This window comes from Microtus oregoni, unplaced genomic scaffold (genome assembly GCF_018167655.1).
Source record: "Microtus oregoni isolate MIOR12 unplaced genomic scaffold, Mior012 000002F_ref0000024, whole genome shotgun sequence".
Classification (NCBI taxonomy): domain Eukaryota; kingdom Metazoa; phylum Chordata; class Mammalia; order Rodentia; family Cricetidae; genus Microtus; species Microtus oregoni.
In genome coordinates, this window is record NW_024543061.1 from 5578356 (window position 1) to 5596606 (window position 18251).

Consider the following 18251-nt stretch of genomic DNA (forward strand, 5'->3'; position numbering starts at 1 on the left):
GGGCCACGTTCCAGTTTGTATAGCTGTGCAAAATCATATATAGAAACTCAGGGAAAACAGCATGTGAGGTAAATTCATGAAAACATGAACATTGGAAAAGAGAGAGAGGGACAACAGCACTTGGCTCGTTCATCTTAAAGGAGTTGGTGTGAAAAAGACATTGAGTTTATTCAGTGGTTTCGTTTGAGGGGCCGTTTCAACAAAAGTTTTAAACTTTATGCCCAGCGCTTGGCTGACTGATGCCCAAGGCAGTTCACAGAGAATGGGCTTTGATGTACGAAGAAAAATGACCTCTCATTTGTATCTGCATGTCTGCGCGGCAGTGTTTGTCTTTCGAACATCCCTCTCTATGTAGTCTAAGGATCCTCATAGCTCCTTAGATGCAAAGTAGCATCAGTACCGTTTGTAAGAATGGCTTCGCTTTCCTTGCTTCCTACCTGTGTGGGTGATCACACCCAACCCCACAATGTGGAGACAGGATTAAAAGCTAATCAGGTTTATCGCCATGTCGTCTTTGTAGAGTAAGTACGCATTGGTATCTCTGCTGACATCAATCCAAAGCAAAAGGCCACATTAATGCAGATTTGAGACTCGATGCTCTGCATACTCTGGAAATGAAGGGCTCCTGGGCTTCCATTTTTGAATTACTACAGAAGATATTAAATGTTTGCATTGTTACAGCTGTTGATGGATGTCTAGATTACAGTTGCCGTGGGAACCATAAAATTATACGCCTCAACCTTCTGAAGTCTCGGTGATAATACTGCATTAATGGATTTTTATTGGATTTTTAAATGAGAAAGGAGAAGGGAGCGCAGGGCTGTGCATTCCAGCAGGCTTCGCTGCAGGGTGCTGCACGCGCGGCGGGAAAACACATACCCTATTCTAACTCCCGATGGCCACTCCAGGTTCTGTGCACAAACATCTCCTCTTATGATTAATGGACATTTTTATAACCTCATAAATTTAGTTTATTGACCTTAGCTGTAAATAAGTCTGATCACAGAGAAAATTTTATTTATTCTCAATTCTATTTTTTCAACCCTGAAGGGTTTAGTGGGTAGGATTTCTCTCTAAAACTCTGAGGCTTTACTGCCTTTTAAAAATAAATAAATAGAACTTCTTGCAAGCACACCACCCACTTAACATAAAACTGACCTGCAGTTAAAGCTCCTTATTCACACGTCCTGACCTCACATTTGCCAGGTTCAGGTGCTGGGTATCACATGCTATCCCTGTCATGGAGAAGTCTCTCTAGTGCTGACTCTGTCTAAGAATCCTCATAACCCTGGGCTGCAAGAAACAACACCTTGTTTGTTAGTCATTGACATATTAGTGCAAAGAAACACATATCTCTCTCATCTAAGGACAGAAAATTAAGGCGAGGCCTAAGGGATAGAAAGAGTTAAAAAAAAAAAAGAATCCATCTGGTAGGAGACTCTGAAAGAGGAAGCATGCACTGGAAAGGGGTGGCAGGGGTTGAGGGAAGTCTCCAGAATCAGACCTTCTGCTCGTGTCTCTGCCTGACCCTGTCCCGCGTCTTTGTAGCTGCATGCGACATATGCTCATTTTAAAGCTCCGGCTGCAAAGAAAGTATTTCCTATAGATACTTTATCTCAAAGCCCTGTCAGGATTCCCAGAAACTAGAACAGTGCCTGGCTCGTGCTAGGGGCCCAGTCAATGTCTGTTAAGCAAATATGCACCACAGTTCAGTTAATTACCTGTTTGCTGAACGACTTTTTTTTTTATTTTTTTTTAATCCATGCAAGCTAGTACTGATGAGATCCTTATTTTCTTTTTCTTCATCTCCAGGATGACAAGGAAATTGACCTGGAGCACCTCCATAGACGTGTAAATAGCTTGTGCACAGATGACGACAGCCCCCATAAACAGTTTTCCACCTCGTCAATTGACTTGACCCCTCTGGACATTGACACTTTGCCAACACGACAAGCCCTGGAGCAGATCAGTGATTTCAGAAACACTCACATCACCACCACCACCTTCATCCCAGAGCAGATCCAGACTCTTAGCCGCACGCTCTCAGCGAAGGCTGCCTCTGGCTTCGCTTTTGGCAGTGTGCCGGAGCACCGAACTGGCCCTTTTAGGCACAGGGCTCCTAATGGGGGCTTTTTCAGGAGTCCTATCAAAACAATGTCATCTATTCCTTATCAGCCTACTCCCACCCTGGGGCTCAATCTGGGCAATGACCCTGACCGAGGCACGTCCATATGAGCAGCAGACAGCTCTGCTACCCTAGGACTCCCCCAGGGGAGCAACTGTAATGTGGGACTAACATGGATGTGACATTCTATTTAAAAGAAATCAGGATAATTAGTAACAATTCTAGTTCTTTTTCCTCACCCTCTTCCCTGCTCTGTTGCTTTTTTTCTCTCTCTCTCTTTCTTCTTCTCTGTCTACCACCCTCCACTTTTTTTTCATTACTCAACTTGTTCCCCACGAATATAGTATTCTAGGATCCTAATTAGTCCGCTTCTCATATACTGTACTTCAAGACTAGGGCATGAGCGCTGGGTCACTGAGAGCACTCGCAGGGTTGGCTCTGCATACAGGGCTCCCACGTCCCATTCCTCTGTTTGGAAACTACAATTGCAATAACTTCAGTCTTTCTCCGTCTTCAGCTGCATCCATACAATTCTCCACTGTTGTCAAGCGTCCTTTAATTGTGGACCAGAGGCAACCCCTGCAGTGTCTGGGAAATGATTTGAAGACCATTCAGGCCACGCAATACGAGAATGCAGTTTAGTTGGATTACAAAAAAAAAAAAAAAGCCATTTATACCCAGTCAAGACTACAGTCAAAATCCCCCTTGCACTGCAGCAGGTGCACACCCCCTTCATGTGGTTGTACAGTATTCACACTTTCTCTTATGTACAGTAAACTTTACCTTATGGCAAAGGCCTTTATTGTGTTAAATAACTTAGTATCTCATATATACATATATATGCACCTATATAATGTGTATATATATAAATGCAGCCATTGCTATTGCAATTCATTTAATAAAAGCTTTAGTTTAAAAACCAAGCATTGTGTACAGGAGCTATGAGAGCGCAGGAGGCCTTTCCAGGCGGAAAGGCAGGTTGCTTTAATGTCATTCTGACCTGCGTTGTTTGCCAAGAGACTATTTTATAATTTTGTTATTAAAACATCCAGGGTGATTTCATCTTTGTTCCTAGATGTACTCATTTGAATAGGTTTTGCATTCATTACTCCGCAGTGTAGAAAGCTAACCTTGATAATTTTACCTTTTGTTAATTATCTAAATGGGAAATGCCATTAGCTGAACCTTACACACAGCACACAGAGCAGAGTTTAACCATAGATCATTGTCGGTTCAAAGTCCCCTTCCGAAACTGCGAGCCAATCTGTGTAACTGTAGCTAGGGAGGAGGGGAAGCCCCGCAAGTGTCGATGTGGCCTTATTTGCTTCATACAACACCCTACAGCAAACACGTAACAACCTTTCTGGGCTCTCATCTGAACCCCTTTTCTACCCGCTTCTACCGGAGGTGTTCTGTTTCTTTTTAAAAATCAGTGCCCAGTGTGTCAGCAGGGGCAACAAACAAAAACCAGTGCCTCTTGGTGCACAATCCTCGAAAAGTAGCATTCTTATCTGTTAGAAACATAGACTGAGCTTCATCTGTAATCCTAAAACTCGACATGGTAAGTAGGAAGCAGGGATTTACCCTGTGATTTCAGGCAGCCGTATGCTTACTTTAATCTCGTTCATTCTGTGGCTAGGATTGCTAGAGGATCCAGCCTATGTGATTTGCTTTAGGAGCAGTTAAGAGGTATATCCTTAAAGTGTATTCTATTTTGATCTAATTCTGTTCTGGGGAGCATCTTGTACTGTCACTGTTTTTGTACTAAATCTTTAAATATTGTCTACTGTGTCAGGCAGAAAACTTTCTTCTCATGAGGAAGCACTTTGTTTCCAGGGTGACGAGTCCTGCGGTGCATGCACACCTTGTTCCCCTGTGACATTCATGTCCTCATTTCCAACTCTGATTTTCAAATGGAAAAAGTCTTTACAGCTATATAGGGGCACCCCAAATGCTGCAGTGACTTCAGCTATCAACAAACTGTTAACCATGTACAATACTGGAAATAGGCTAATTTTGATGTATTGCCTATTCTACAAGTCCACAAAACATTTTGGAGGCCTCAGTTACGAGTGGCAGAGCTTTCTGTGTATAATTTGTCTACATAATTTGTCTAATAAAAACGTTTTCTAAACTTGCTCTCATACTATTGAAGTCTTAACCTCTCGAAAACACTGACATTGTTGAAGTGTAGAGCACAGACTCTAACCAGCTGGACACCAAAGTGGAGGGTCTCCAGAAACCACGCTTAGAGAAGCCCTGAGCCAACCAACAACTGCCAACCTGCTGTTCAAAACAACAATGTATTTGTTTTTTTTTGTGGATGGCTTTGTGAGCACTTCTGAAGGAAGTTTGTCCCGTTTTAGAGAAACAAGGCAGCCGCTATATTAATAGCAAGATGAGCATTTGTAACATCCAAAAATTGGGGGGGGGGGTGCTAGGGGTAATTATTAAACTTTGGGCTTATTACAAACTGCTTGGCTTTTCAAAAAATAATCACCTTGCCAAATCTTTTAATTTGGAAATTCATTTAGACTCAGAAATTATTTCTATGACACTATTATTTCTACATTTGAACACTATTAAATTCCTCTAATAGTTAACTCAATGGATGTATGGTAGCTACAAAATATGATTTAGATTAAAATCTCTATTCTAAAATTCCTTCAAAAATCCTTTTTAAGTGTGGGAAGCAGGAGAGGTATAGACTATGTCCCTCCATTTTTGACTATGAGATCAATAGCATTCTAAAAAGCTGTTAGCTGCCCAAATGCTTGATATCTAAAACTTGAAACTGGTGTGAAATTTCAGCTTTGCGATTTGGGCTCTGCCATGTTTCCATCACATTCGTCCAAGTATTCTGGGGCTGTGGATCCAGAGATGAGGCAGAAACACAGGTGCCTCTCCCTTTTTCTCCTCCAAAGTGCACGCTGTAGATCTCTGGCATCATAGCCTTGCTTGTACGGGTGTTCCATGGCCATCTGCGCCAACAAGTCAAACAGCAAGCACCTACTGCCTCTATTCCAGGTCACACCTTTTGGTAAAAATAAATCTGAATCCCTTCTCTGTCTAGCGTCAGCTCCTTCCTTCAGAGTTTGTCCTGGTTAATACCCTTTGGATCAAACTTGCTATTTCAATACAAATACTTTATACTCAAGTGACTTCATTGCTCTCAAATGTCTTGTTTCTTCTCCTGGTGAGGTAGCAAGTTTTCTGAATTTGATCACCAATCAGACATACAAAGAAAACTGTGAGGCTTCCCCTTTTATTATATCTACCTACAGGCAACTTATTCTTTTCTTAGTTGTGTGGGTTTTTTGTCTCCTTTATTTTAGGATTAGGATCACCAGAAAAGATAAACTGGTAAACATATTCTTTTCTGAATGGTACTTTGTTTTCTTAATTAAAAAGAAAAAAAAAGATGAAAATACTGACTTACCCTCCAAACTTTCCAGTTCTATTATTCTAGATGAGTAGCAAGCTGTTGCTATTATATGGTCAGAATTTTTTGGTGAAATGCCTCCTTGATTATGGATATACTAAGGTGGGGCCAAGAATTTATGTGTCAGGAAGAACATGAATTGCAATGGAATTGCTAAAATTTGAGTCTTTTGGTTTCTTACATTAAATCCTATGGCCAATCTAAGCCTTTTGACTAGATACTATTCAATGGTCAAAATGGCAGTCGTGATCACCATCTTAACATATCAGTATATGTCCTTTCAATAACTCTTTTATCGGAGTACAGATGAGCTCCTTAGGGTGGAAGCAACTTTCCTGAAAATAAAAAAATAAGGAATTAAAGCCATCACTGGTAGTAGACTTACCAAGTTCTGTGCAGTTCTCTTAGTCTGCTGCGGTGCTCAGTGGATGTAGAGAACCCAGGCTGCCACCAGTCATGTCCTTTCTCCATAGTGAAATTCAGGATACACAGGCCACTGCACAGCCCTTCTGAGACGGCAGAATATATCACCCCAATCCAGTTCAGCCCCTTGGGGCTCGCTATAACCCAGCCTAAGAGAGTAATCCATTCCAACTTTTCCTGTAGGCCAACTCTGTCTGTCTTCTGAGGTTCAGATCACATGCACAATAAAGCTTTGGATATTTCCCAAGATGTTGATTTTCAGAAGTGTGAATATTAAGCCAGAAGTAAACTGTCTAACACTCTATTCTTACCAATACCTGTCGTCCATGCCCACCACTGTCCATTTCAGAATGAGACAGACCTCACGATTCAGGTCTGTCCCTGCAGCTCTATTCATGGGGGATAATTAGAGCTTTGCAATGCCTCGGGCACGTCGCCTCAGAGATCAAACAATTTTAATCAGGATCTGCTTCACACTGCGGTTGAGCCTCCAGGTGGCTTTACTGCCATGGGACACACAGGGCACGGTGTCCCACAAGCTGCCTGTTACAACGGCAGCCTCCCACCCCGACCGTCATTCAGAGAGGACAGACTCAATGGCTTTGCCCTACCATGTGGAGCTGTACAGACAGGTGCTACCTACCTCAAGTACAGTCGCCGGTGAAAGGAACTCTGTCTTTACATTCTTTCTTCTGAATTCCCAAACACCAATTTTCTTCAGTAGTCGTCATTTGTGCTTTTACCAATAAATTGAACGCATGGCCAAGAACTTTCAAATTGGAAGACTTCTGTCATATCTGAAGTCTCTATTCTGACTCACTCTTACATACAGTTTAGGACCAGTACCTTATTTTTAACTAATTTTGCACATTTTGTGGAATTTCTCTGGGGTGGGAAAGAGCAGAAGGGTAAGGTGAACAGCACCCTGTTTTCATTGCTGGCTTCGCACTGTCCACATGGTTGACTCCGCTCTAGCAAAAGCTGTTTTTGAGGAAGCCACACAGATTCCCACTTGGAATTACCAGTACATTTCAAAGGGCTGAAAATACCCATGATGTGATTAGAAAATCAAATTTTTCCAAGACAACATCAATTCTCATTCATTTAAAACAAATTAAGCTTTCGGAGCAGCTGCGTCAGAAAGAGAAACAGATGTCACAAATCGAAACTGTCAGCACCAGAGAAGAGAAGAAAAATACTGCTTTTAATAAATATTTTCCCTGTCACAGATTTGAAATAATATGAGTAGAAGGCAGATGTTAATTTTTCAAATTGTTATATTATATTTTCAATTGACACGACTGAAAAAAATGAATTAAGTAGCTACTGTAGTGACTATGCATAATTTTTGAAAACCTGAAATCAATGCTTTTGAAATACAACAGATACACATTTTAAAGATACTAGAGATACTAGATATAGCCTTTCTGAAGTTAAAATATTAAACAAATTTCATATTGCCTATTTGTTCTACAAAAAGAGTCAAGAACAAACTGTGGATATATGGTGTGTGTGTGTGTGTGTGTGTGTGTGTATGCATGTGTGTGTGTGTTCAAAGTACAATAATTTAATTCATTTGGAATTTTGAGAGTTACAACCATTTTTTAGGACCTGTATAAGCCCCACACTAGGTACATACATTTCTGAGCATTATTTAATTCTTTTGGAGAATTAAACTTGACTTTGAAATGAAGTTTGGAGCTTGAGTACTATCTACAGCTGAGTAGACGTCTGTTGTTAGAAATAAAAACATGCTGGAATTAATTTGAAAACAAAGGTTACACATTTGACACATCTCACATGTCTTCTTCACACCAGAAATGGTTAATGAATAATGAAGATGGCCAAGTGGCTTTCAGTTCCTATTATTAAAAATCTTCGATCGTCAGTCATATGAGAAGCTACAATTATGACACATCTACTTGAAATGATAGACATTAAGCAGCCGACACAGAAAGGTCTCACCATACAGTGAGTGTAGGGCTTCCTTCCAAATCAACACACCCCAGGGAAAACAAAGAGCTAAGCACCCAATGGAGCACACGGCCAGGGCTCACACTCAGCTCTACATGGCCAAGCATTCCCAAACTCAGTTTCTGCAGACTTCTTCATGGAAACACCATGCAAAAGACCCATGAGAAAGCATTCTCATATATTAAACTTCTCAAGTATTTTATGAAGCATCCAGCAGTTCAATTGCAATCAGTATTTAACTAATTCTTTCAAGTTCAACATCGCTAAATGAAGTTTGTAAGTATCACGCTATAACAAAGACTTCTAATGTCTGTTTAAAGTTGTTGTGTATGCCTAAACACTAGTGAAGCTTCAGGGATCTAGAATAGTGGAGAAGAACAACCTCCTAGACTCAGTCTAGAAACAAATGCCTACCACAAAGATGCATCCTAAGCAGTTTCCTGCAGTGTGCTGACCACACTCCTTAGGCCACAGATACCCTTTCTCAGGCAGGTGGCACCCCTGGGTGGGAGTCCTCGCTATATACTCTGACTTCTCAGAGAGCTTCCAAAGTTGGGAAGTTAAAAAGGAAACATTGGGAAAAGTTCAATGAAGACACACGGCATCAGTAGCATCCATGGATACAGATGCTCATTCTGTGGGGATGCAGGATAAATTCAGTGATCAGATGAGTAAGGCAGAAGAGTATTCCCTAAGAAGAACAAGAAAAGGATATATAGGCTGTGTGGTGGAGATGTTTTCCTGGAGGAAGTAGGGATTTAGTGTAGTAGGGCAATGTGGAAAAGGCTCAGAAAACACATTCCCAGTGGTGGGCTCAGGGCAACAAAGGCATGGGGAGCGGGGAAAAGCCTGGGGAGGAGTGTAGACCATCACATGTGGAGTGAGAAATGTGTCCCGGTGGCTGTGATACAGAAAGTTAAAGCCAAGTTCAGGAAGTCCACCCATTACACTCACCCATCAACCCTGTGTCCAGTGTATGTCCAGGGGTCACTCTGTGAAAGATGCTGTTTCCATACAAGAGCACAGCAGTCAAAAGCCAGGGAAAAGCACACCGCCACACCCAGAAATTCCTGTCTCCAAGGACCTTGCAATAATAGCAGAAGGCAGGTGACTAAGCAAGAGAGACACGTAATGGTAAACACAGAAGAGAAAAACTAAAACCTAAGAAGAGGGGCAGGAAGGCCAAAGGGGAATGGGGATGTGCTAGTCCCAAGGAAGGTGTAAGGGGACGTCCTGCTGAGGTTGTACTCGAGGGAATGGGGAAGGGAGTGAAAATGTGAGGCAAATTTGTTTCCAAGGAAAAAATATTCTTGAGTGCAGGGCCATATGGTGCAGATGCTCTAAGTTTAGAGTGAAGAGGGCAAACTTAGATGGCAATAAGACACTACAACCAGACCAGAGTCATGGGGACAGAAAAAGTGTGGATAAAGAGTAGTTCAGAAAAGCAAGCATCCACATGACAAGGCATGATGGGGGTACCGTGAACACGTAGGCTCTTATTCTGGAGGGTTCGGAACAAAGTAAAACTATAACTACTTCCGCAGGTACGTTACCAGGTGACAGTAAAAGAGCTGATGTGTTCTTACCCTTCTCTGCCACTGTTTAAAGTATAACAAGAGAATGGGACAGTGGTACAGTGGCTAGTCATCTGGGTTTCAGTCCATGAACTGCCAGAGAGTCTGCAGCCTGGCTAATGCTCACAGCTACAGGATGCATAGAAACTTCCACAGGAAGACCTGAAGAGTGTAGCCAGAAGGGAAACACCAGGAACTGTATGTTCTTAGAGGAATGGTTTGGAAAGGTTAAGCCCACAGCACCTCATCCAATGGAAAAGAAAGGGACTAGTTAACAGCCTGTGGCAGGACAAGGAGGTGGCTCAGTGGGTAAAATGCCAGTGGCACAAGCTTATCAGCCAAGCTTGATCCGGAGCCATGAAAGGGTGGGAGAGAACTGACTCACACAGCTGTCCTCTGACCTCCACATAAATAGTGGGCATGTATGTAAAGTCTCCATACATACATCATACACACACACTATACACACACACACACACACAGACACACACACATGCTGGTTCAAAAAGTAACTGAATTTTGGAAGGCTCATCCAATAGCTCTATGAGCTACATCTTAGTCAAAAGAGGAAAGACAGTGCAGATGGTAGATATATTTGTAGGAAGAAACAGAAGTATTGAAAAATTCAGCTGAACATGATCATGAAGGAACAAAGTTAAAGATGACTGAGTTTTCATATCATTGAGCAAAAGAGCAGCGAGGTCACTGTCCCTTCCCTTCCCCTGAGATCTCTGAAAAGACAGTGTGCTTTAGAGAATGTGTATCAATTTTCTTTCACCATGAGGAGGAGAGGTGTATTTGTAATGAATGGGTGGTAGATACCTTCAAGTGTGAGTGTTACAGACTTCATGATTTTAATTGGGGCTCTCTGAAGCTCTGAGGACTTTTCTCAGGATCTACAAGGAGCACAGTTGAGGTGGGGCCCACTAGGTTTCGTTCCGGGACGCTCTGATTGTATCTCTTCATATACTGAACTTTCTCCTAAGATTTCCTCCACCCTCAGCTAACTCATTGCTGCGACCAACTCCACAGGGCAGGGAGCTTTCAGTCCCCATCACGTGTTAGGCTCTTCCTCTTTGCATATGTTCTTTGCCCTGTGCTAAACGGTGCTCACCTCTGCTTCTCTGAAATGTTCAGAATAATACTCATGCTCATTCCCACAAATCATTTACAGCATTTTCCAATTGGTTAAGCCTCTGAGCTGACCAAACTGTCTGGTGGCATAGTGGCAAGAACTCCAGGCTTATTAGTGAAACTCGAGATGGATCTTCATTGTCCTTAATGAGAGAAATAAAAAAAAAAAAACAGGTCTCCTAGATGGGGTGATTGCACACACTGAGGAGCAGGGACAGGTGAATCTCTGTGACTTCAAGGCTAGCCTGGTCTCCATCAAAAATTTCAGGACAGTCAGGAATGAATAGAGAGATTCTGTCTCAAAATCAAAACAAAAGTCAAACAAACAAAAAAAGCAGATCTTTGTAATGAGACTCACTAGAATCACAAAGCGACTAAACCTGAATTCAACCTGAAGCTATTTCCAAATACAGACTTGTCTTCCAAGAGAATGAATTGAGGTTAGCACAGTTACAAATGCCTGCCATGCAGAAGTCAGAGTACATATACTATGTCAAATCAAATGACTCTGACATTAACCATGTTTGGTTCAACAAAATTGCTGTGTGCTTTGAGACCCGAGTCTGTTTCAACTTGAGAGTTCAGAAAGAATGTGCTTATGCAGTCAAGAATACTTGAAGAGACAGAGAGATCGGTCTGATCTATTGTCACAGCTTACTCACTGGCAGCTGGAGAGGTGAGCACTCCCAAGAGGGGAGCGTTCTCTGAGATACCATCAAAACCACCATTTGGATTTCACTCAGAATTGCTCTTGCTGGCATTACCACCTGTCAACACTGAAGTCATTGTGATGAATCCCTTTAAGGAAGTCAAAGACTATTTCCCACTTCTAAGGGAAAAAAAATCATATATCAAATCTCAACAAGAAACAGGTAGCTTGTATCCTTACAGATTTAATATAACTTAGGTAAACCTGGTTTTCAAATTGTTTGAAAATACAATTCCTTACAGTCTGCTCTTGCCTCGCATGAGCCACACGTGTGTGCATAACCTCTCTTCTTCCCCATAGACTCTATAGTATAGAGGAAGCCAGGATATAAGTTGTGTACACATGCTGCCTGGAGTATCTACACAATACAGGAACTTCTCAACAGTTTGGGGGTGTATATGTTTCGAAATCACTGTTTTAAATATTTGTAACACAGGTCCTCATCTAGGTTTTCAAACGTAGAGGAATTTAATCCACTGACTTCAGAAAAAGTCATTTGCTCACACCTGCCTCTAAATTCAGCTCCTGGATATCTGACGCCCCCTTCTGCCCTCTTTAAGCATGAATACATAAGGCATACATTCCTACAGACATAGAACACAACAGAAATCAAAACAAATCATAAAAATATCGAAGCTGAGACATAGAAAAGCTGTCTTGACTAACAAGTGAGCTAAGCATATTTCAAATCCATATCTATTACTTCCAGCAAGAGGTGAAAAGAGATACTTGATCTTCCTACCTCTGTGTACATTCCCTTGAGGAGCTATGTCCATACAAAGATCAACTGGTCTTTAGAAACTGAGCATGTTTTAGTAAAAACTACTAGCAGAAAATAACAGTTATGCAAGGTGGTTATGTATCATGAATTAGAAGACATAACAGCTTTCAAGATGTCCCCTGCCAGGGCACCCACTGAGACGGTGGGGCTGATCTATTAGGAGATCACCAAGGCCAGCTGGACTGGGACTGAAAATGCATGGGATAAAACCGGACTCACTGAATATGGTGGACAATGAGGGCTGCTGAGAAGCCAAGGACAATGGCACTGAGTTTTGACCCTACTGCATGAACTGGCTTTGTGGGGCCTAGCCTGTTTGTATGCTCACCTTCCTAGACCTGGATGGAGGGGGGAAGCCCTGTCAGCTCTTTGGACTGGAGAGGGAGGGGGAGGTGAGTGGGGAGTGGGGGGAGAGGGAGGGAAAAGGGAGGCAGGGAGGAGGCAGAAATTTTTAATTTAAAAAAATTAATAAAAAAAAGATGCCCCCTGCCAGATTAACTCACATGCCAGCAGAGATATGCCCCATGTCATATGCCAGCAGAGATATCCCCCATGTCACATGCTAACAGAGATATGCCCCTTGTCACATGCCAGCAGAGATATCCCCCCTCAACCCAAGTTAGTAAACCTAGCGTCCCTCCCCTAGTCACATGCCAGCAAAACTATGCACCTCATCCTTGCCAGTAGTTCAGCAACACTTAAGGCCTTCTTCTTCTCTTAGTGCCCTCTAGTGGCTACATTAGAATACCAGTTCTCTTGCTCTAACTCCACAGTCCCTGTTCATAGCTTCTGTTGCAGTCCCAGGTCTCCCAAACCATCCATCTCTCCACGAGCCTATTCTCATTTCTAGTTGAAGCCATGCAACAATTTAACTTTGTCTGTGCTATCTGTGGCCCACCAGCTAACAGCAGAGACCTTATTTGAAGCCTTTTCTGAGCACTTCTGGCAGGAAACGCTAGGCAGTTGCCACAGAGGAGCAGTGTGTGAGCTGAGGGAATGGACTTTGACAACTGCAGAGACAGAGGGAGAATAAACAAGCAATGCGTGTAAAAGAAATTGAGAGGAAGAAAATGACTAAAAAGTAGGAGCTAACTCCAATACCTATACCCAGGAGACTCCAGACGCTAGACATTGGAACAGACGTGCTTATTGCTGCTCTGCTCATGACAGCAATGAATGGAATCAACCTAGATGTCCATCAGAAAATAAGTAGATAATGAAAATGTGACACCTATACACAAAAGAAAGGTTTCTGCCTTAAAGAAAAAGAACTCATGAAATTTGCAGGAAAGTGGATAAAGCTAGAGACTCGGAGAGGAGAATAGCGAATGTTCTCTCTCATGTATGGATCCTAACTTCTATTGTTGTGTCTATTGTTTGTATGGGAGAGAACGTGGGGGAGGTCAGAACACTAGGAAGGAGCGCACAAGAGCGATAAAGGAGGCTTTAAGATATGAAGGTGAGTAAGGTATGAGAGCATACATGGTGTGCAAGTGGTCAGGGGGACCCTGTGAGGGGAGGAAGACACAGTGGGCAAGGGGACCACAGAGGAGGAGACAAGGGGAGCAGGGTGGGGCAGATCAACCAAAATGAAGGACGTGTGAAAATGCTATAAGGAGATCTGTCACTTGTTTACTAATTAAAAAATAAAAGTGGGCCTTAGAAAGCAGGACTGTGGCTTTTTAAAAAGGAAGTCGTGTAAGGAAATGCAGAGAAGAGATGAGGGAGCACTGGTTTGCTGATGTGTTTGGCATCTCTTTTATACTTCTTGAGCGCATCACACATACACAGAGATGTGTGTATGCTCGCACACACACTCACCAGGCCCTGCGGACACTCAGACATGGCACCATTGCTATTTCACAGCTATTATTTTCTTTCAAGGGTACTATATCTGTTCACAGCTCCACCACAAGGCAATGTGTGCTGTGTTCCTGAAAACTGACACGGCAGATTACAGGGAGTTCAGAGAAAAGAGAGACGGCCACTGTCCCAGATCTTGCTTTCCTGGACTACAGCACAACCACTATAAAAGATGATGTCTGATTGGAACCTAAAGTAGCCCATAATGTTTGAGACTTCAGAGGAAGGCCAGGTCTTCTTTTACTGGGGTGATAAAGTATTTTGTGGGGAGGATGATTTTGGAAGTTGGCCTTAAAACTGAATATAATGTCCACATGTTCAGTACAGAAAAAGATGGTTTTTTTTTTATTATTTTTACAAAACGGGAAAGAGATGAAGCAAGTCACAGTGAACTGAAGCACAGCTCGCATTCGGGAAGATGAAGTAGCCTGGGTGGGGCATAAAGCCAGTGAATAATAGTGAGGACAAAAAATACCACAACTAATGAAAGCCTAAGGGAGCCACCCACCTGCCATCTGAGCTGCACACCTTTCACAAGCTCCAGTCACTTCTGAACAGCTGTGAATACAGGACTCAGGGAGATGTTTGCAGTCTTCTAGGGAAGACAGACTTTAACAGGCAATGGCAATAGACTGCCATAAGCGCTACCGCAGAGGACATAAAAAGTGATTTGCAATCCAGAACAGGGCTCAGCAAGCACCCAAGAGGATCAGATTCCAAATTAAACCAGAGGGATTACTGGGCATGTACCAGGCAAAGGAAATGGGGACCACTCAGACTGAACGACCAATATGAACGAGACCTGAGGGCAGAGAAGGGCGTCTGTTCCAGTGACTGGAGAGAGGAAGCCGAGTCGGGAATGGGTGGGAAAGGATGAACTGAGAGTGGCTGGAAGCAGCAGGAGGGAGCCTGGCTCCTCACAAAGTGCATCGAAGACTTTGCAGGGCCCATTTTTAGGAATGCTTTGTGGCATTGATGGTGGAGTAGCGGTAGGGAATGAATTGATCATATTTGTTTTAAAGAATCAGTCTCCCTGCCCGAGAAGAAAGATTGGGAGCAACACACGATGTGAGCGGTTGTCCTGTGGGGAATCCTCGCAGCTCCAATGAGATAGTACAGTTCCAGGTGCAAGGTGGGAGGTAGAGAGAGAGAGCCTTGTGAAGGAAATGGGGTCAGGGGTCCGGGCTTCAGCTATACCCTAAAGCAGCTGAGTTTTAAGAGGTGATAAGTGAGCTGAGGAATATGCGAGTCTACTTAACACAAAGTTCATTCTGAGAGCAGAGCCAAGGTGATGAACTTTATCTAAGGACAAAATATGCATTAAAAACCCACTAAGCAGCTGACAGAGAACTGGGAGAATGAGCAGAGGACTGAGTCGGCCCAGGGGTCAAGAGAAGATTTTTTTTTCAGTAGGAATATTTGGTCAGTCTTGTCAAATACTCAGAGAACATGGCCACCTAGTAGAACCAGTATGTTGGAGGTCCCTAAGGACTTTGGGATAAATGGTATGCAAAAAAAGGAGGAGGAAGAAGAGGGATAAAGATGCTGGAAACCAAAGCCAGACTACAGATGTGGAAGAAGGAAGAATAAATACATTGAACACGGTGACAAAGCAAGAAGTGCTAAAAAGTATTGTGCTTATTTGCTTATTTGTGCTAGTGTAGCATGAACTTGAGAGTTTTTATGCAAATGAGAACATTGAAAATGCAGGAACAGGTGGAGAATAAAAAAGCAAAAAGGGGTAGGATCCATGTCACAAGTCTCCCAAGGAAGCCATGACAATCTCATCATGGTGTACAAGCAAAACCAAAAGAGTATAAGCCTTCATGTAACTTCTGGGTGCAGTAGCAGGACAGTGAATACAAACTCTGTTGGATTCTGTGTTTTGCAGATCACCGGTGAAGATGAATGTTCAAAGCTGTAAGAATAAAGAATAGGGGAACTCATTAGAGAAACATAGGAGCCCAGTGTTCATTGTTGAGGATTCAGCTGACCTTATGCCAAGCTGATCGACACAGACAGAATTTTTTCAGCCATCTCTGGCAGCCTTTGTGTAGGCAGAGAAAGCACAGTTGACAAATTATCTGGGAGCTGTAGCTTAAATATAAATATACAAAACATAGTAGAATGACCATCCCAAGTAGTATAAACAAAAAGCAATCTTGAACGGAGTGTTCAATAGGATATGAAGTAAAGAGAGAAGGCACACTATAACAAACAACTCTTCCAGAGAGTATGTCTCTTTGCTCCAAGAAAATATCAGAATATTTTTCAATCACAAAAAAATTCCCAGCAATCAGAAGATTGTCTTTTATGTGATGATTCAGAACCCAAATTCCAAAGCGTACCCCAACCACTGGGAAGCTGAAGCAAGAGGATTGTGAGCTGAAGGGCAGTCTAGGTTATAGAGTGAGAACTTGTTTGTGTATCTGAGGGGAGTGGGGGAGGGAGGGGGAAAAGAGAAAGGAAAAGAAATGAGAAGGGAGAGGGATCAAAAGGAAGTGTGATATATTGTCCCATTTAGGACAGGGCACTCCACAGTCCTTATTCTCCGTTCCTTCCCCAGTTGTGAGTCTCCTTTGTGTCAATCTCCATCTCCAAAGAAGTTTTGTGATGAGCACTGAATGAGACATCTCTATGACAGCTCCTCTCCCCAAGACTCGGGGAGCATCCCAGAAGAGAAGGCAGAAGGGTGATAGGAGCCAGAGGCAGGGGGTGACTGCAAGGAAACCATGTTCTCCAAACACAGCAGGGCACATACACACGTGAACTCACTGTGGCTGTCACAGCATGCACAAGATCTGCACACGGCCAAGCCACACAAAACCCCAGCACAGGAGAGAGGAGGTAGTCACAAAGTCCCACCCCTGGGTGAAACTCCATTGTCAAGTGGCAGCTGTCAATAGTGTGGGCCCTGGCGGGTCAACTCAGCTTCAATGGAAGGCCACACATCCAAGATACACGGGCAGCACACATAATAGGTTTAAACAAAGAAGACACAACGTTGGGAGGTTTGGGGGGTTAATATGATCAAAATACGTTGAGTGAACTGCCTGAAGGACTCATTTGAAATTGTGCACCAGTCGGCCTTCTAGACACATGAGGGCCGGCCCATGTATGACCTCACAGAGCCTGCACGGGTCTGCAGCAGATGTAGTCCTGGGGCTGAGGAGACATGGACACGTACCGCCATTCCTAACCTAAAAGCTATTGAGAGCCATGTGTAAATGAAAAATCAGTTTTCTTCTAGGAGTCTCCCTGGGGAAACAGACCACTCTTAAGGGCAGGCCCCATGCCCAGGAGTAGGTGGCCAACACAAAACAAACTCGGTGGCATCTTCAGAGGGTCTCTGTCACATAATGTGAAGTCAAGTAATTTTGTTGTTGGTGCTGTTCTTTTCCTTTTTTTCTACCTTACAGGTCCTTTGCCTATATATTATGGTTTCCTGCTTGGAGTTTTTATGGGATTCCTGGGTGTGTGAATATGTGTATCTCTACGTCTATATCCATGTCTTGAGCTTTTTCTTAGGCGCTTTTTCTTGTTTGTGTGTTTTGTCATATTCCAATTTTTGTAGTTTTATTTATCTTACTTTATTTTGTTATCCTTAGGCACCTATTTATTTCCTAAGGAGAGACAGAAAGAAAATTATTCCGGACAGGAAAGGAGGTAGGGAAAAACTAGGAGGAGCAGAGGGAGGGAAAAACCACAATCAGAATATATCATATGGGCGGCTGTAGGAAGGTGAACCTCGAACAAAGATTCAAGGCAGGATGTCTGCAATGGCGCAGACCAGGTGCAATGTTTAAATATGAAGCAAAAAATGGTCTTTGGCTCTAGGAACATCATATTTGATACAGAAGTAAAATACCAAGGTGAATTTACACAGCAGGACCTTGAAAACATAAAAATAAAGTTTCCATCAGAACATTGGGAACGAAGTCTCAGGATAAGAAAACAAGAGCCTGAATTCTCCACACAAGCAGTAAGTGAATGAAGGAATGGGGATTTGTTCGTTCAATCGTTTCACATTGCATACGGACATCAGAAGGCCACATTTCTTGACTGGCAAAAGTCAATAGGTCAGAATAGCATTGCAACTTCATTCCGTAATAAATCTTGTTTTTATTGCATAATATAATCAATACTTGTAGAATGTGCCACACCCCAGGTGCGCGCACACACGTACACACACACACACACACACAGAGAGAGAGAGAGAGAGAGAG

The 18251-nt window shown here is 42.8% G+C and overlaps 1 protein-coding gene across 5 annotated transcripts in view; it reads left to right on the top strand.

Annotated features, from left to right (window-relative positions):
• Grid2 (glutamate ionotropic receptor delta type subunit 2) overlaps positions 1-18251 on the top strand; it is a 1406062-nt gene that overhangs the window by 1368712 nt on the left and 19099 nt on the right. For 3 of the 5 annotated variants that reach the window (XM_041638352.1, XM_041638381.1, XM_041638359.1), the window contains one exon: positions 1813-4269. The exons of the other annotated variants lie outside the window; for them this stretch is intronic. In XM_041638352.1, coding sequence (XP_041494286.1) covers positions 1813-2235 — 423 coding nt within the window. In that variant the 3' untranslated portion in view covers positions 2236-4269. Of the gene's footprint in view, positions 1-1812; positions 4270-18251 lie in introns of those variants that run through there. 5 annotated transcript variants of the gene reach the window in all.